This window comes from Athene noctua, chromosome 30, assembly GCF_965140245.1.
Source record: "Athene noctua chromosome 30, bAthNoc1.hap1.1, whole genome shotgun sequence".
Classification (NCBI taxonomy): Eukaryota; Metazoa; Chordata; class Aves; order Strigiformes; family Strigidae; genus Athene; species Athene noctua.
The window spans coordinates 3,147,304-3,166,087 of NC_134066.1; the positions used below are offsets into that span (position 1 = coordinate 3,147,304).

At 62.0% G+C, this 18,784-nt stretch overlaps 1 protein-coding gene across 4 annotated transcripts in view; it reads left to right on the plus strand.

The window, feature by feature from the left end:
- LRP1 (LDL receptor related protein 1) overlaps nt 1-18,784 on the plus strand; it is an 80,177-nt gene that overhangs the window by 16,277 nt on the left and 45,116 nt on the right. For all 4 annotated transcript variants that reach the window (XR_012635337.1, XM_074929648.1, XM_074929650.1 and 1 more), the window contains 4 exons: nt 5,822-5,959; nt 8,174-8,293; nt 9,141-9,269; nt 9,512-9,775. Coding sequence is in view for 3 of the 4 variants with exons in the window: in XM_074929648.1 (XP_074785749.1) it covers nt 5,822-5,959; nt 8,174-8,293; nt 9,141-9,269; nt 9,512-9,775 (651 nt within the window). In the remaining variant the exon portion in view is untranslated. The remainder of the gene's footprint in view (nt 1-5,821; nt 5,960-8,173; nt 8,294-9,140; nt 9,270-9,511; nt 9,776-18,784) is intronic.

The window sequence follows — 18,784 nt, forward strand, 5'->3', positions numbered from 1 at the left end:
GGTGGGAACACTCGGGGCAGGAGCCCAAACCGTCCATCTGTCCGTCCCCCCTTTATCTCCCCAGCCGCTGCTCCCGGGGCCGCTGGCTCTGGGGCCGTGATCCATCCGAACAAAACAGTCTCCTGGGAGCGGGGTGTCTCTGATTTATTTTTTGTTTCCATCCCAACCGGTTTGCATGAGGAAGGCAGAGCCCTGGAGGCGAGGACGCGCGAGCCGGGCGCTGGGCAGGGCTGCGGCTGCGCCGCCGGTGCCCGGCACCGAACGGGTGCTTGGGGTGAGGCTGGGCTGGGGGCAGGGAGGAGATCGCTGGGAGTCCTGGGCAGCAGGAAAAGCAGCACCACATGGGTTTGGATTGGGACGCTGTGTTGGTTTTACTGGGTTTGTGCTGGGCTGCTGGAGGCTCTGCCACGGTGGTGCCGGTGGCCCCAGGGATGCTCCTGCCTCAGGGGGGGCACTCAGGTCTCCAGAAGCAAACGGGAACCCGCTGGGAGAGGTGGGGCCCAGGGCCGAGGTGGGGGGTGTCTGCGCGGGGGAGCGAGCCAGGGCCGTGGGCTCTGCTCCGGCTGGGCTGGAGCGAGGAACCGCCTCTCCCCGTGGCCTGGGTGCTCGAGGCCCTGCTGCCTGTGTCGCCCCTCAGGAGCAGCCTCGTCTGGTCGTGTTACTGTGCCAGGAAAGCAGCCCCGAGGCTCTGGGCCGGCAGGACGGCCACGGCTGGGTTCATCCCTGCCACTGCCCACCAGCGACCAGCAAAATCCTCTCGTCCTGCAGCCCAGAGATCCCTCCCAGACTCCTGCCTCAGGCATAAAGGTCTCCAAAGCAGTTTCTGGTTCAGCACCGGGGTTATTTATTTCTTAAGGCAAAATGATGCAACTGTCCCCTCCGTGGGACGGATGAGGGGGCTGGGATGGGCTGTCTGGCTCCAGTCAGTCAGCAGCCCTGGAAAATTACTGTGGGAGGACTCTGAGGCCCTTCCCCAGCTGGAAGAAATCCGTCCTGACTGACGTATTCTGCTCACTGCGCATCTGCGCTTGCTCCACCGCCCCCCATCCCTACCGGCAGGTGAACGGAGAACGGACCCCTCGGATGTTTTTCCCTCAGATGTTTTTCCCTCTTTCACCTTCCTCTTCATCCCACCACTGGTGGCGGCTGGCAGAGCCGAACCCGTGGCCCTGGGGGGAGCTGGCAGGTGTCGGTGTCCTTGCAGCGGGGCTGAGCGTCCCCCGGTGCCATTGAGGTGCCCGGTCCGGGAGCAGCGTCCGGCTGCTGTGTGGACGCGCCTGTGTCCGCCTGTGCGGCACTTGTGGCCTCGGGGGGTCAGAAGATGCTCTTAGGTTTGCTGAGAGTCCCGAGGCCTCGAGCTCCTGCAGCTCCCTGTGTTCCCTGGGGGGTGCGGGACCTCGGCTCCCCGTCTGCCCCTTGGGACGTGCTCGGGGCTTCCAGGACGGGCCAGCGGGAGCCTCCTGCGAGGCGCAGAGCAAAGCCCAGCGTTTCCTCTCCTCGCCCTCCCGGCGTGTGCGGGACAGAGCCCAGGAGTTCCCACCGCAGACCCCAGACTTTGGAACGGTCTTTTCGAGGGGAGCAGTTCCCTCCCCAGCTACAGAGGCGACTGCTGGGGTTTGGGGTCCTGGGGGTTTGACCTGTCTGAGAGACACTGCGGCCCCTCCCCAGTTTCCTGCTTTAGGCCCCAAGGCTGCGTTACCCCCGGGAGGGAGCCAGGGCACCCCGCGCCCTCCGGGATGCGGGGGTCGGGGTCAGCGGCCGGCAGCAGTCGGGCAGCGCTCGGCACGGTGCTGGTGCCTCCACCCGTGCCTTTCGCATGGGCACGGGGTGTGAAGGGAGGCTGCTGCCTGCTGCCTGCCTGCTCCTGCCCAGGCTCACGCGAGTGGAGCCCGACCTGTTGGCACACGCAGGGCGTGGAGCCCGGTATCTCTGGGACTGCCAGGCAAGCTGTTCTCACGCCACTTCGGCACCGGGGCTTCCGGCAGGCTCTCATCCTCCTTATCTCTTTGGCAGGGACAGAATGACTTTTATTACTATTATTTAATCTCTTTTTTTAGGCCCAGGCTGCATACGCAGCTCTCGCATGCTGCTTGGCGCACCCTTTCATGCCCTGGCAGCGTGGCAGGGTTATTTACATTGCACTAATGTACTCATGTCAGAGTCTCTTGAAGTGCTGTCTATTATGTGCGAGGTTTTCCTCCCCGGGGAATCCTTTTAAGTACTCGCTGGCTTTGCTCACGTGTTAGCTGAGCACAGGAAGAGTTCCCTTTCCGAACTTGGTACTGTGCTCCTGTCTGTCTGAGTGGCTCATACCTGGTTCTTGCCCAGTCAGTTGTTTTTTCGCTCTGGAGCTTTCCTGGGGGAAAAAGCTTGGACAAGAGCCTCCATCTTCTTGCAGATCAAAGGTGATGAGGGGCTCTGAGAAATGAATTTGTCGTGGCTGAGCTGTGGCCGTTGCCTGGCCTCGTGCCTGGAGCTCCGCGGGCTCAGCAGGCTGCCCGGCCCGGCTGGGGTTTGCCTGTGTGTGGGACAGACGAGCCGCCGCCCGCGGCCTGCGTGTTTGCAAGGATTCGGCATCAGACGGTTCGTCAGTCCAGAGGTTCAGGATGCTCAAATCCCTCATCTCGCCGCCCTGGGCTGGCGCGGGATCTGCCGGCGCGGGGGCTCTGCTCGGCTTCGGGGCGCCCCGAGCGAGCCCGTTGCCTGCGAAGCCTCCGCTCTCCTCGTCCTGGCAGGGGAGCGGGACCGTCCTGCTCCCAGCTCCTCCTGCTCCCTCGTGTTCCCCACCTCTGTGTCTCCTTGGGCTGTTGCCAGATCAACTACGGGCTGCATTTACAGGAGGAAAAATCCCTTTTCTTATTTCCTCTTTTTTTGAGTGATTTTTAGAGGTTAAAAATTCCTGTCTAATTCAGCTCCTTGGGGTGTACCACAAGCTTGTCACATGTAATAAATTGGCTCATTTATTAGTGCGCCAACACAGTCAAAAGCAAACAAAGTGGCTTGTAGATTAATCCTGCCCTGTTTGTGATAAGTAGTTTGATCCAGGCTCTTTGCAGGGGAATAATGGACATGGCAGATCAGTTTTGACTGATGAACTGCACTTTATCTCGATGCCTTCATTCTTTTGGCCCATATATTGATACTACTTAATTAACCCTTAATTTGCAATTGCTCGGTGCCCAGATAGCACTGTTGTCCAGCCCTCTGTGAAAAACAAAAGCCACAAAGCAGCACCTGGTGAGAAATTCTCCTGGGAACTGTCTGCTGAGTGTCCTGGATTGGGGCTGGGAAACAGGAGGAACCCCCGTCCCCCATGGCTGCGATGGAGCCCGGGTGTCCTGAGCTCCGTGTCACCATCTTGGAGGAGCCCATAACCCCAGTACCAGGCCAGTCGGCTAACTGGAAATGTACTGGAACATGTTTGACATGCAGCCTGTGTGGGGGGGACTGATCTGGCATCTGGAGCCCGTCAGGTTTCTGTTCTTCGGACACCTCTTGTGCAAGAAGGGACACGCATGTGTCAGCACCCGGAGTTAGTCACTTCATACAAAACGGGTGAGGGGAACGGGGTGAAGTTTTCACCACAGCGGGCTGGGGAACCTTTCCGCGAGGTGCAGTGGTTGTGTGCCCATAGTGGGGGCTTCCCTGGGCTGCTCCTGCCGTGGGAACCTCCTGCCCATCTGTGCAGGAGCAGCAGCGTGCTGGGGGGCTCCTGGGGGATTTCCTGATGGACTTTAGTTCTTCAGAGGCGTTGGTGTGTTTGGGAAGGCCAGAGGAGAGACTCAGCCTGCTCCGTCTGCTCCTCCAGCAGCAATTTGCTGTTCTATAGGTGGGCAGACGGGGGTTGGGGGTGCCAGGGCGTCTGCCTGGGGCGCACTGAGGGGTCTGGTGCAGGGTCAGGAGAACCGCGGGGTGGGAGCTGGCAGGTCCCGTCCACCCCCACCAGCCCCGCGGCGCTCCCGGGGTTTGCGCTGCCCCTTCCATGGCCGCGGGTGCTGCCGAGAGCCTTGACCCGGCTGGAGCGGGACCCGCCGGGAGCCCGAGCGTTGAGGTCAAGCGTGGGTCAGGCAGTCGGGGTCACGGGGAGCGAAGCGGAGCCCTTGCCGGCCGGGGCAGGAGCGGGTCTGGCCGGGCTGTGCTGGCACACGCAGCGCTGGGCTGGACCCTGCGAGCTGCGCGTGATGTAACGCTGCTCTCCAAGGAGGGTTTGAGCTTATTTAGGCCAAACTCCACCGGTGGAGTCTTAGCTGAAGGTGACCGCTGGTCTCAGTAGGTGTCTAAAACGGGACCGTGCCTGGACAAAGTGCTCGGCGTGTGCCCTTCTCGGTGCTCACCTGCCGTGTCGCCTGCTGCCAAGGACAAGGTGGTCCGTGGGGACCTCGGGCAGCTATTTCTGCTGCCGTCCCCGCCACCGGCAGGGCTGACATGCTGCCTGCCCTGCCGAGGAGGAGGCAAGGCACAAACAGCCACTGTCTCCCCGTAAAATGGCACTTCAGCTTCTGCTTGTGTGTGCCATTGACTCGGCAGAGGCGCATCGGTGGCTGCAGCGAGTGTTCAGCCCCAAAGCGGAGCCAGGGAGGTGAGGGGAGCCCGTGGGGGGAGTTGGGCTTTGCAGAGCCATGCCAGTGGGCCGCTGACGCTGAGCCCGCGCTGTGCCAGCGCGGGAGCCAGAACGTTGGTGGAGTTTTTAACGGGGTTTCAGGATGTTAATCGATTTATGGTGTATTTTGTTGTTTGTCTCAATGCCATGCTTCTTTTCAGAGAAGCTTAAAAATAAAGCTTTGTTTCCTTTGTAATTTTTCTAGTTAATAATGGAGATTAAGTCTCCTCGTGTTGCGCAGCCCTGGTTCTTAACGACCCCCCGCAAGCCTGCCTGCAAAGTGCTTCTTAACAAGGAGCGTGTGGGCACCCACAGGGGGAGCCGGGGCGGCTGTGCTGGGGGTGCTCGGCACAGCCTGACCCCGCGTGCCCCCAGCGGCGAGGGGAGCCCCAAGCCGTGTGCCTGGGCAGCCCGGAGTGGACGTGACCTGTGGGAGCTCAAAATGGGGAGCCTAGGGCTGCCGAGGTCTGGGGTGACCTTCCCCTGGCACCCCAACTGCCAGCCTGGCTCGCTGACAGGTCTCTGGGGCTGGGCGGGGGGTCCCTGTACCCCCTGGCTGCTCCAGGCCTCTGTCCTGCTCGTCCGATGGTCCCGCTTGGGCCACATGCTGGGAGGCAACAGAGAAGGGAAGGTTCACCCCGAGGGGTCACGCTGTTCCTCCGCACGCAGCGTCCCGGCGCCTGCGAAAGGGAGATCCGGGGTCTGTGAATGAGCTTCCTGGGGCTGCTGCAGCAGCAGGGCCTGCTCTGAGCCTTCTCTGGTGGCCTTTTCTGGCCTTGAGCTGGAGCTGCCACGGGAGCCAAGAGGATTTGGGACTGGCCTTGCTAGGTGGGTGCTGCTTTTGTCCCAGGACGCATGCAGGGCAGAGGAATCCAGATCAAGGAGGATTTGGCGTGAGTCTGGGCAGAGGGAATCAAAGTGCCTTCATACACTTGCCACCAGCCCAGCGGCCGCCAGCCACCAGCCTGCTCTTGGCTACTGCAGGAACGTTTCCAGGAACATCCTGGGGAACGTGGCGTTCCCTGAACGCCTGCGTCTGCCTGAAGAGCTTTTACTCGGAATCTCGCTGTGTGAGGCCGGGTGATGGTCACTGCTGGGGAGCCCTGGCGGAGCAGCGTGCGGGGGCCAAGAGTTCCCTCCAGGTTTTGGGTGTTTCCTCCAGGGTTGCGGAGCTGTCAGGCTCCTCCTTTGGTGACAGTTCTGCCTTTTGCTGTCTCGCAGGTCCTCAGAGCAAGGTGTCTCGATGCCAGCCCAATGAGCACAACTGCCTGGGCACGGAGCTGTGCATTCACATGAGCAAACTCTGCAACGGGCTCCACGACTGCTTCGACGGCTCCGACGAGGGGCCGCACTGCCGGGGTAGGTGTCTGGGGGGACGGCGGTCAGAGAGGGGGCCGTGGGCATGGGGTTGCCCCGCGAGATCCTGCCTTTGCCTCCCGTCCTCCTCTGCCGCGGTAACAGTCACGAGGTCCCCGTTTGTCCCGGTTTCTGGCTCACGGCCTGAGCCCCACGTTGGTTTTGTTTAGCGGCCGCCGCACTCCTGCTCCCCTTGCGGCACCGGGCTGGCCGGTAGCAGATCCAGAGATTAGCCAGAGCCGATTGCAAGTGAAATGCCCGTCATTCCTGAGCCTGCAGGCCATTAAATAGCTGCATTGTCTCCTGGGTTTAAAAGCTTGGAGGGCTGGGGTTCTGCTTCAGATAAGAGATACCAGTATGTTCTTTTCCTAATTTCCAGGAGCTTTGTCCCCCCTCCTGTCCTGTCCCCGGTTGCTAATCCTGCTGGAAAACTCTCCCTAAATCAGTGTGTGCGGCTCGCTGGTGCGCAGATTAGTCGCTCAGAAACGCGTGTCCTGGGCTGACCCCGGGAGCTGGGTCTCTGCAAGCTCCGGGCGAGCAGCAGCGCTTTTCCCCCCAGCCTTTCCCCTGCCTGGGGTTGAGGGCTCCTGCCCGGCTCTCCCTGCCCCGAAGGGCTCCCTCCCTCCCTCCCTCCTGCCCACCGGGTCCTGCCTGTGTCCCGGCTCCCCTGGGAGGAGCCCGGGGCGGCTGCCGCAGCTGTGCCCGAGCTGACAATTAATATTTCACTAATCGTTCTCATTACTTAAGCGGGATCTGATTTTTGGCAGTTGGGCAGCACGTGACCAGCGCGCACGAGGCGAGGGCTGGGTGCGGGCCGGCCCCGTGTCCGGACAGTTGCCGCTCGCGGGTTTGGGCACGTCAGGGACGTGAGCGCTCGCGGAGCTTGTGCCGGATGCCTGGGTCCCCCCTGCCCGCCGGCGGGTGGGGGGTGGCTGCTGGTGCCGCCCCAGGGAGGCATTTCCTCCCAGCTGGTGGCGAGCCCCATCCTGCCTCTGTCCCAGGCTTGGGGGGGCCGAGCTGTGACCCCGCTCCGGGCTGCCTCACGCTGCCCCGTCCCGATGCCCCCCCGCCCGGGGCCGCTTGCTTCCGCTGCAGCAGGGAGATGCGGGGACATGCTGGGGAGCCTCGACGGCCTCTGTGGACATTCACGGGGGAAAATGCCATTGGAGCCTCCACCCCCCTCCTGCGGACTCAGCACTCGGCGGGGTTTGTCTTTTCTTTGGGTGATGGGGTGCTTCCGCTGACAGAGAAGAATCCGAAGGGAAGAGCTGGGCCTGCCAAAGCCCTTCAACCTTGTGAACAGCCTGGCGGGCCCTGCCTGGCTCATTGAGCAGTCCCACGTGCGAGGGCAGGATTTTTGCAGCTGGGTGCTGCTCCCCCCTCCAGCCCCGCTGCAGAGGGGGTGTGGGAAGGGCCAGGCGGTTTTGGTTTGCAGAGGCTCATGGCTGGGCGGCCGTTGTTTCCCTCCGCTGGCAGATTTGCTGAGACCCAGCAAATGGGGCGAGGAGAGGAAACAAAACCCAGCGTAACCCCCGGGCACACCCCTCGCAGCGGGCTGAGGCGGCCCCTTGGTGAATGATTTTGATGGTCAGAAGCTGCTGGTGTTTCTCAGCAGAGGGAGAGCGTCCCTGGCCTTGCCGGGCCCGCGGGCAGCGCTGGGCAGGTGGGGGCTTCACCGGTGTCTGTGATGGCCACTAATGGAAATGTGTCCCCAGCTTTGCCCCGGGGCCACCCGACCCTGACAGTGACCCCAACTGTGACCCTGACCGCGGCGCTGGGGTGCCGGTCCCCCTCTGCAGGGGGGGGTGCGGCGGCCAGCTCCAGGCTCTCCGGTGTGTCTGGCAGGGAGCAGCCCCCGGGCCCCCTGCAGCCCTGCTTAGGTTGCTGCGGAGAGGACGTGGCGGATGAGTTTGCCCTGAAGTCTCCCTGGGATCCCCCAGGATCCCCCAGAGCCGAGTCCCGCGCGGTGGCTCCCAGCAGAGTGCTGAGCTCTGGGGGGCGGTTGGGGCTGCTCAGACCCTCCTGTGGAGCCGCCTCCCCCTCCTCTGCAGAGAGTCTCAGTCCTTCCCTCCCCACCCAGGAGTGTGGAGGCCCCTGGCAAAGCCTGGTGGGGTGACTGGGGGTCCCCTTCGCCCAGCACTGGGGCCTGGGCGTCCATCCTGTCCCTGCTCGCACACTGGTGACATCCTCTCTCCTGCATCTTCCCTGTCTTCTTAGAACAACTGGCGAACTGCACGGCCCTGGCCTGCCAGCACCACTGCGTGCCGACGTTGAGCGGACCAGCCTGCTACTGCAACAACTCCTTCCAGCTGGCCGAGGACAGGAGGAGCTGCAAAGGTCGGTGGCGGGGGCAGAGCCATGCCCCCCCGGCACAGTGCCGATGTCTCGGCAGCGGTGCCGGGGCTTGGCCATGCGGCTGAAGGGACCTGGGGCTTGGCAGCCCCTGACCCTCAGTGGGGAGCACGGGCTGCCGGGGCGGGACTCTGCCTCCCTGCTGCCGAGGGGCTGCGGCTCCCGAACGCCCGAGGCGGGAATATTGGGAGGGAGTGAGGAAGGGGCTTTGCCTTTGTGTGCGGAGTCAGGGGCCATCGCTGGGCTCGTCCGTGCTCCCGGTGTCTTGCCTCGGAGAGGATGCTGGAGAATAGGAGAGGGTCAGCAAGGAGTGATCAGATCAGTGCGATGCCTGGAAACGAGTCTGGAAGAGAGAGATTGCAGCGGCTCCGTCTCTTTCATTTATCTGAGCGGAGGTGAAAGGGACCTTTATCAGCTCCCGCACGCACCTCTGGGGCAAGAGCTCTCTGGTGGAGATTGCTCTTTCATCTAGCAGAAGAAAGAGCAGCATGCAAGGCAGGGCTTTGGGAGCTGAAGATTAGAGAAATTCAGTCTGGAAATTTAGGTGCAGATTTTGCAGAGTCGGGGGGAGGGGCAGTGGATAATTAGGCCTTGGAGAGGCTCCGCTCCGAGGCAGGGATCGTCCTTTTGCCGCCAATGCCAGAGCAGGTGCTGGGGGCTGCTGCAGGTATCGCAGGGTGACACTGGCCATGGGGAGGCCGCGGAGCCGTGGGGGGGGCCCTTCCCCTGCAGCTCTGCCTCGGAGGAGAGGGGGAACCTTTGTGGCTTCTTGGGGCAGCTGAGGAGAGATGTTTGCTCATCCAAACCTAGAGGGTTTTGCCTTCTTTGCCAGACTTTGATGAATGCACCATCTACGGGACCTGCAGCCAGACATGCACCAACACGGAGGGCTCCTACACGTGCAGCTGTGTCGAGGGGTACCTGCTGCAGCCCGACAACAGATCCTGCAAAGCCAAGAACGGTGAGATCCACGGCAGGAGGGGCGCGTTGCGTCGGGGCAGCTCTGCAGACCCCGGCCTCCTGCCGCACATCTCTGGTTCTTCACTGAGGGGGCCCTTCCCTGGGCTCCGTCCTGTGCTGCCACCCTCACCCGTGCTGGGCTGCCTGTCACCGTCTCGTCTGGGCTGTGGGCTGACACAGCTTTGTAGCCACGAGCCTCGCTGCTCTGCCCTGACAGCCCCTCTTGCCTCCCTTCCCCTCCAGAGCCCGTGGACCGCCCTCCCGTGCTGCTCATCGCCAACTCCCAGAACATCCTGGCCACGTACCTGAGCGGCGCCCCGGTGCCCAACATCACCCCCACCAGCGCCAAGCAGACCACGGCCATGGACTTCAACTACATTGAAGACACGGTGTGCTGGGTCCATGTGGGCGACAGCGCCTCCCAGACCATCCTCAAGTGTGCCAAGATCCCCAACCTGAAGGGCTTTGTGGAGGAGCGCTCCATCAACATCTCCCTCAGCCTGCACCGTGAGTGCTGCTCCCCCCAGCCTCGCTCCCCCGCGCAGCCTGAGCATCCCCAGCCAGGGGTGGGTGAAGCAGGGGCGGGTTTCGGCAGGAGGCAGCTTTCCACGGGGCCGGGCACCAAGGCTTCAGCACAGACGTAGCTTTTGGCTTTCCTTTTCCTTCCTTATTTCTAGCAAGCTTTGTGGTTTCTTTGTGTAAGTATGAGGAGGAATGATCCAGTGAGGAGAGGAGATGGTACCTGCATGGCGGGTCCGGGATAGCAGTTCTTGTTGCTTCCTCCTGGTTTTTACCCCTGGCGAAAGCAGGTGTTGCTCCCCACCCCAGGGAGCAACCGAGGGCAAAATCCTGACCGAAAAGTGCCTCCTGCCAGGCGGCCGTGAGTCACCACCGTGAGTGGCAGATGGTGGTTTCATTCTGCTTGTGCCTTCTGGGCCGTGAGGAGTGTGGTTACAGCTCCGTCTCCTGTTCGGGCTTGCTGGTCCCGGTTCAGCAGTCAGAACGGGGAGGACAGTGACTGGCTGGGATTTCAGCGCGCTCTGACTCTCCGGCTCTCCCGAGACCCTCCGCCCATGAGGGCCCCTGACAGAAGCCATGGGCTTCCAGGCGCCTTCCCGTGGGCCCTCACGGGGGCAGGGCCGTGGGGTTGGCAGGGCCCCCGGGAGGGGCGGTGGGTGCATGCGGTAGCCCTGAGCCAAGACGTGGGAAACTGCTCCTGGTGTTGCACTGTCACTGGTTTGATCCTTTGAAACCAGAGACCAAGTCAGTCAGGGCGGGACTGGGGGTGTCTGGGGTTTGCAGTGCATCTCTGTCAGGTTTGCAGCGCTCAGCTTCCCCGGCACCATCTGCCGCTGTCTTTGGCCTCCTGACACTGGGGTGGTGCTGGGGGGACTGATGCAGGAGGGATCCCCTTCTTCCGTAGAGACAGGGGTGCTGTTACGTGATGAGCAATGGCTGACCTGGCAAATTGGATGAACGTGTACGAACGGATCTTTGCAAATGAGTAAAGTCCTGGGGTGGGTCTCAGAGCCAAGGGCGTTTCTGTGCCGGGGGCAGCGTGGCGGTGCCCAGCTGCCGAGGGGGGGCCCTGGCTGAAGCGTGGGGCAGGACACGGGGTCCTGCAGCCCCTTGGGCTGCGCTGGGGCTCGGCCAGCCCTGGCCGCGGCGCCCTGCCCAGGGTGTGTGCAGCACGCGTGATGCGGGCTTGCGCTGTTTATTTTTAGGGAAGTGTGTATTTTTAGGGAGAGGCCTCACCCTTCGCTCACGCAGGCGATAGCCTCAAGTTAGACAGGCCAGGGCTCAGCTCTGCTCTCCGCTCCCTGCCGTGGCCTAGGGATGTCCCTGCTCTCACGGGGTCCCGATGGCTCCTCTCTTATGGCTTCCTCAGGCTCAGGCTGCTCTCCCCGTGGTTCCCTGGAGGGGCAGACGGCAGCGTCCGGGTAAAGCCCTGGCTGCACATTTCTGCTTCCCATCGAGGTCAGGTTTAACTCCCTGCAGCTGGGCGCTGCAGTTCGTGATGGCACGTGAACCGTGAGCTGTGGGTTGGCCCTGGGCAACAGGACCGCTGGGATTTCTGTGGGAGGCTTCGGGGTGTTCCTGGTGCCTTTCCGCAGCTCGGTCCCCACTCTGGGAGAGTCCCCAGCCGCTGGGGTGTCCTGACTTGGATGCGGGCAGCATGTGGCTGCGGGTGCGGCAGCAGCTGGGATCGGTGACCCACGCGCGAGCCGGGCGGTGGCTGCAGGAGCGACCTCCCTGTCCGTGGCGGGAGCTGTGAGCGTGGCACCGGGAGCTGCAGCCCTGGCCACTGCCCGGCCGCCGGGTCCAGGCTGGGCACTCGGCCCGGCAGCTCTCGGGGTGCTGGTGTCCAAGAAGTTAATCTGAGATGTGACCTTTTAATTATGGTCAGGAGGGGAAGGGAGCTCATAACAAGAGCATGTTCGAGTCCCAACAAGAAAAGGTGCCTTGCTTTGCTTGGCCTCCTGATGGGTGCGATACCTCAGGGTGGGGACTCAGTGCCCTGGGGGGGAAAGCGCCTGCCCTGGCCGCGGGCTGGGGGAGCAGCAGCTCCTCTTGGGGGGTGGCTGCGTGCGGAGGAGCCGCGAAGGGCCCCTCCTCCGGGGTGAGGTGTGAAGCGACCTCGGGTTTGGGCTGCGGAGCACAACCACGCGCTGTGGCTCTGATTCTCAGCCCCAGACATGGGCTTGTGGCGTGGTGGTGCCGGTAGCCACCTGCCTGCAGACTGCGCTGGGGCGGGTGCGTGCTGCGGGGCCAGCGCTGCCGTCTGGAAATGCCGCAGGAGCAGAAACAATCCAGCGAGAACGCGGCTCCTGCGGGTCTCCTGTCAGACCTTCCTCCTGCCGGGGAGGGGAGATGAGGGGCCTCCGTTATCCCCCCCCACTCACGGGCTCTGAGCTGCTGCCTCTGCCCCCCTGGGGCCCGCAGCAGGGATGCACCTCGGCGGGTGCTGTTGGGGCGCAGAGGGGGTGGAAGCGGGGCTGTCCCGAGCTGCTCGTTGGCTACGTGGGCACCGGTTGCTTTTTATTCCGATTTCCCGAGGGAATGGTCCTTGCACGGTTTCGCTGTGCGGGCGGCTGCCGGCGTGGGGCTGCGCTGGTGCTGGTGTGGCCTCACCCAGGCCGCCGTGGGTTGGCGACGTGCGGGGAAACGTCCTGCCGGGGCAGGTTTGTTCATGAGCACAAAGTAGTTGGAGAAAATTTCCCCCAGCCCTGGGTCCAAAGCCGGGGGTTGTGATGAGGAGATAATGTCACTCACCTGCTTCCCTCTGTCAGGACACTGGGGAGACCTGTGAGCCAATTAGTGGTTTCCCTCTTTATTCGCTTCTTTATGGCATTATCTGCTGACAGCAGGAGTCCGGCCTCCCCGGTGCCTGCTGCTAATGGGGCTTGAGCTGGCATCTGATGGGGGGAGGCTGGTGCTGAAGGGCTGGAAATTAGCAGCCCCCAGCTGTCGGGGGTCGGACTGGGCTGGTGAGATGTCACAGCCCAGCTCTGATAGCGGCCCCGCGTCCCGGCCTCTCTGTCCCCGCTCCCTTCCTGCAGAGAGATTAGTGTCACTTGTGTTGTGGGAGATGTGTTAAATGAACGCTATTAACAGGCCTTGGCAAGACCCACTGTGCCCTGAAGCTTTGCTCTTCCCCTGCTCCTTGCACTGCTAAACCCTTTTTTCTATCCGCAGTCTTGAGTACCGATGCACTTTTTCATGGTCCCTGTCTCTTGGTTCCCGATGCCTGTGGACATTCTTCACAGGCAGTGATTTTCTCAGTTGATCTGAGCTGGCCAGTCCCCTACCCCCAGGTCTTTTTCCAGGGACACACTAAAAATCAGAGGCTGGTGAAGTCTTCCATCTATTTCTCTTACAGAAAAAAAGAAAACCAAACCACCTCACGTTGGAATTGAATTATTTCTCCCTGCCATCACTCGGAGTCGACTGCGGTGTCTGGGAAGCCCTGGGCCCCTCTCCGGTGTGGAGGGGACATGGAGGGGACAGGGATCGTGGGGCTCAGTGCCGGTGGCCGTGGTGGGGGCAGTGCAGCCCTTCGCTGGGCAGGGGTCCAGTCTGTGCCCATCGCTGTGAGGAGCTTGGAGATGGCACTTTTACTGCCTAGCCCCTGGGGCTCAGCTTCCCTTGGGGATGCTCCCTGGGTGCTCAGCACCCGCCCAGCACCCTCCGGGCACGAGGATGGGGCATGAGCATGCGTGCGATGGCGCGGGAGCGGTGCGGGGGGGGGGGGGCTCGTCCTTCCTGCCTGTGCTGAATTGCAACAAAGAGAACTTGTCTGGTCCTTCCTTCCTTTCCGCTCTCCCTCCCTCTCCCTCTCCTCTGCTCTGTGTGAAAATCCAGCGCTGTTTCTGTCCGGGAGGATCCTGGCAGGCGCTGCACGTCCGCTCGCGCTCAAGGACAGGGAGGCGCGTGCCTGCGCAGGGCAGAGCCGCTCTCCAGGCTTCGCTCCACCGGCACCCGGCGCCTGCTCGGACCAGCCGAGCGTCACCGCTCGAGAGGAGGGGTTCCCCGTCACCCCCCGGCCCCGCCAGTCCGGGCCCCTCCAGACCCAGCCCACGGGGCTGGTGGCGGCTGGGGGCCGCGGTGGGTTTTGCTCGGCAGCAGCAGCACTCGCGTGCAGGCGCGAAGGAGAGGAGCTGCCGGCGCCCTGCCTGCTCCTGGCAGGGGCTGTGGCCGGTCCCCACGGACCCACCTGGCCCAGAGGGTAATCCCTGACCTCTGGGGACTTTCTGATCCCGTGGGCTTTCTCAACCAGATTCCAGCCTCCACGTGTTTGCCAAGACAATGTCCTCGTTTGTTTGGAGCTGGGCTTCCAAAGAATTTCAAAGCAAAACAACACACCAGAAAAAAAAAAAAAAAATCTGCTTCCAGGCCCTTGTGCTCCTCAGCCTGGAAGCCGGAGCTGCCTCCCCCCTGCCAGGGGTGCGGGGCTGGGGCAGGGTGTGGGGGGGTCCTGCCTGGACGCCGGCCAGTCCCGGGGGGGCGGCGGGTCCTGGCCGGGGCGGCCGTTGCCTCGACTGTAACTTCCCTGCCGCCGTTTCTGCCAGGATGAACAGGCGCAGAAATCTCGCTGCTGCCCCTGGCCTGGGCGGAGACCCCCCGCTCCCCCGGCTCCCCTCGCCCCCAGCTTGAACTGTCCCCCCTTGTCCCGGGGCCGGGGAGCACGTGGCCCAGCTGCGGGTTCTCGGGGGAGCCCCTGAGCTCTGCCTCGGCCCGGGGCTGGGCAGGGTGGGGTGAGGGACGCAGCGCTCCGGCCTGCAGTCAGATCTGTGCGGCCTTAGATTGGGTTTGTGCCCGTTTCCCCCCGGTGGTGACCCCTCCCGTGGAGGCGTGTGGCCCTGCGAGGAGCCCCCCTCATCAGACACCATCAGCCGTCAGGGCCTGACCCCGTGCTGGCCGCCAGCCGCCGCTGTGGCATCTGTGAGCGTTGCGAGGGTGGCGTTCAAGCCGTGGCTCCAGCGCCGCGGGGTCGAGTGATACTTGGTGTTCAGGAGAAGGCAGGAGTTCTTGCTTCTGCTATGGAAAAATACTGGAGAACCTGTGTCAGGGGACCGAAACCTGGGTTTCTCAGGGGTCCCCTGGCAGCTCCCGTGCCCCTGCTCTTCCTCTTCTTCCCCTTTCCCAGCCGACTCGTGACTGCGCGGTCAGAGCGGCAGCTCTGCGGTGCCAGGGTTTGTTCTGCTCAATGCGTTTATTGTGCTGGAAGGTCGCTGGTGCCAGCGCTGCTGATTCACACCCCCAAGCCCAGGTGCTGCCGCTTTGGTTCTCCCCCTGCACAGGGCGACGGAGCTGGGGCTGCACTGGCCTCGCCCCGGGGCTGCTGTGGGGGACCCCAGGCCGAGCGGGCGGGACGTGTCCAGGGCTGCTGGGAAAGGGCCATGGAGGTTCCTTGATTTATTATTTCTTGTTTTAAGGTTTGTTGTTTTCTTTTTCTTTTATAAAACAAGCCCCCAGGAAGGGGTTTGAAATATCAGGACATTTGATCCCAAGTGCATTATAAACCCTAAACGATAGCAATCTGGCCATTATTAAAATACCTTCCCGGGCAGCATCTATCTAAACAAGCATGTCTAGGAGGTTGTTTTCATTGACTCCATTTCAGCCCTGTTACTCGTAATGACCTGTCCTGTTGCCAATAAGCAGAAGAGCTGTAGGGTTTGGGACAAATTGATTTCAGGGAGATGTTGCTCTGCAGAGGAATCCAAGTACATTTCTTTCCCCACTTTGCATGGAAAGCTATTTTTCTTCCTTGCTGCCTCATGCTAGCCAAGAAAGAGGCTCCGATGTGAACTTACTTGGCAAGAAAGCAGGATGATTGGTAATTTCATCTGCTGATTCCTTTTTTTTTTTTTAACTGTTTATGACTGTTCTCGTAGCAGCGATGCATGAGAGCAGGGGCTGGGTGCAGTGTCTGGGGACAGTGTGCTCACGCCAGCACGTCAGCTCTTTGTGTTGGAGGGGACAACAGCCACAAACGTTTTAATCAGTCTGTTAACCAGGCGCCTGCCGGGCTCTGTGCAGCCTGGAGGCCGATCTGCCGCAGCACCCCTGACTTCAGTTACCCCCTCGGTGTTTCCCCACGTGTGGGATGGAGACAAAGCCCCTGGCGGAACAAAGACCCCCCGGGCTGGGTGGGTTCTGTTTCTCGCTGAGGTTTGCTGGAGAGTCCGAGGGCGGCAGCGTCCCCGTGCCGGAGGGGATGGCTCCGTGGTGCTCGGGCTTGGCCGGGCCTGCTGCCCGAGCTGGGGTCTCCCTTCCTCGTGGCCACCCCGATCTCCTGGGCTGTGGTGGTGGAGCGTGGAAGGGTCTCCTCTGCCTCCCCCTTCCCAGGGTGGAGAAGCCCCGTGTGGTTCCCCCCTGCCCCGTGGCGAGTGCTGCTCCCCTCCGTCTCCCTCTGGCCAGTCTTGAGGTGTCAGGTGTGGGGTGAGCTTCATTCCCACGTAGCTGGAGACAAAAGGGCAAAATTAATGTCCCGAGTAATTGGGATCCGCTTGTGCACAGGGACAGGTTTGATTTCAGATGGACAGGAGCGTGTTTATCCCAGCACGCATCTGTCCATCTGTCCCACCCCGCCGCCTGCCACGCTCATGCTGGGTTCACTGTGAGCCCTGCTGGGGTTGTCTCTGCCCGGACCGGCCCCATTTTCTCTTTCTTGTCCCCCCCACCCCTCAGAACCATCCCGATGACAGTTCCCTGGGTTCCTGTCGAGTCTGTGTCTCTCTCCTCTCACCCAGAAGAACGCCAAGCGCCCTGTCCCTCCGTCGGCCTCTGCTGAATATTTTTGTCCGTGGAATGGCCTCATTAAGGCAGAGTAATTAGCGGTCCCTTGGCTGCCCTCCATGCAGCTGAGACGGAGCTTGCTCCATCTCTGTTCCTGCTCTTCCCACCTCCAGCGCTGCAGCAGGGCTGGCGCGGGGATGCTGCAGGCTGAGCCCTGCGTGGGGAGAGGGCAGGTCTGGGGCCAGGCCGAGGCACAAACTGTCTGGCAGGAGGGTGACAAAATGCTGCCTGGGATGTCCCCGCTGGGACGCTGGAGCCTGTGTCAGCCTGGGGCTGTGCCCGGCCCGAGGGGACATGGCGGGGGGGTCTGGGACTTGGAGGGTGGGGGCAAGATGGGGGTGGGGGCAAGCTGGGGCTCCCCAGGACGGGCGATGCTCTGACCTTTCCCTGAGTGGCGGTCGCTCTGCCTGTCCCCGGGGTCGTCTGGCCAGGGACTTTCCTCCCACAGTGCCCAGCGGCCGAGGGGGGCCGGTGTTACCCCCCAGCAGCATTTGGCTTGTGCGGGCGCGTGCACCAAGGCTGCGAGGATCCTTCTGAGCACCGAGTCAGACGTCCTGGACGTGGGCCACCGGCTTCCACCCAGCGGTTCCTCCGCTGAGCTGAGCAGCTCAACAGAGGGGATTTTAAATTTATTTATTTTTTAGCCTGGTTTTCTAAGGCAACAAGGCTGACGTGATGGCGGTGGCTGCGTGTGCCGGTGTCTGTCCCGTCCGTAGTCCCCTCCACCCCATCTTGGAGCTGCCAGCATGGCTCGAGGTGGCGGCTCCTCGCACAAGGAGGGGTCTGTTCCCGGGCGCCGGGGCGGGGGGGGCTGCGCTGGACCCCTGGGGGCTGCGGGGTGCCCGTCCGTCCCATGGCCAGCGCCCTTCGGGGCTGGAGTTTGTCTTCGTGCCTGTCCTGTTAACATACTTCTAATTAAGGAAAATTGTCCCCAGGAGCAGTGTTTATCCATGGAGTACGTTGCCATTACAGAAACAGTCTTGTTCTCTGGGGGAGAGGATGTCTGTGGAGGGAAGAGACAGAAATTCCTCCAGATTATGGTATTATGTAAATGTATCAAATGGATCATTCCCTATAAAAAGGAAAGTAGGAAACCAATGTATTTGAGAAGCCCTGGGGACTGCATTCCTGACGAGCCTCCATTCCTCTTCTGGAGGCATTTTTGAACCGAAACATTCGGCCACTTTTCCAAGCCCTTTTCGGCAGGAGCCACGTGTTGTTGGCTCTGCCGGTGCCCAGTGCCGCGGGGCGCGGCTGCCCGCCGGCGCGTCTTGCTGGGTGGCGAGTTGGACACGGCCCCCCCTCGCCCCGCGGGCTCTGGCTCGGGTGGGTTTTGCTGGGAGCAGGAGGAGGCAGCGCCCCAGGGCTGCTCTCTGGGCGGTTCTGGCGCGCTCTGCCCGTGCCGCGGCTGCGCCTGATCCCTCACTGCTGCACCCCAGTTGCCTCAGGCGCTTGTGTCCTGCTGGAGCTCATGTTAGGTCTGACCCACCGTAGCCGAAGCAAAAAGTGTGGGTTGTGCTTAGTAGGTGCGCTTGGACGTAAATATTTTTTTACTTAAAACAACACGCAAATGTCAGCAGCAGGGCTCGGTCCAGCCCTTATCGATCCCACGTGCTGGGGCAAGGGTGAAAATGCACCTCAGCAGAATGGGGGCGAGGACCGTTGGTGCCAGAGCTCTGTGCCTGGCCCTGGGAATGGCGATGATTTCAGGGGGGTTGCAGCAGAGTGGGACTTCTCCTGAGCAGCATCCCCGTCCCGCCCTGCTCCAGACGCCCCACGGCAAGAGTGTCCTTCGGGACTCCTTGAGAGGTGGGATCGTTCCAGACCGCTGCAGCACCGGGCACTTATTTCCAAGTGCTCTTCCGCTCTTTGCACCTTCTCCACTATAGGTGGCTTCTCTTCTGTGCTTAAGTGTGCACAGGCAAGCTGCTGAGTTGCTCACATCTTAATTGCAGCTGTTTCAGAACTGTGTCGAAATCCATGTTTTAGTCTGAGAGAAGATTGCGCGTTTCCTTCCTCCTTGTGTCAGGCCACAATTGATGTATTTGCAGACTGCACAACAACTGATTCATGCAGAGGAAAGTTATGCGCTGGGTCAGCAAAGCTCGTTCCCCAAAAAACCCACAGCCTTGCGGTGCTTGAATGGTCGTGGGGTAAATCAGATGCTCTGTGGCTCAGGTTAAGGGAGGGAGCACCCGCAGACGGCCCTTGAGG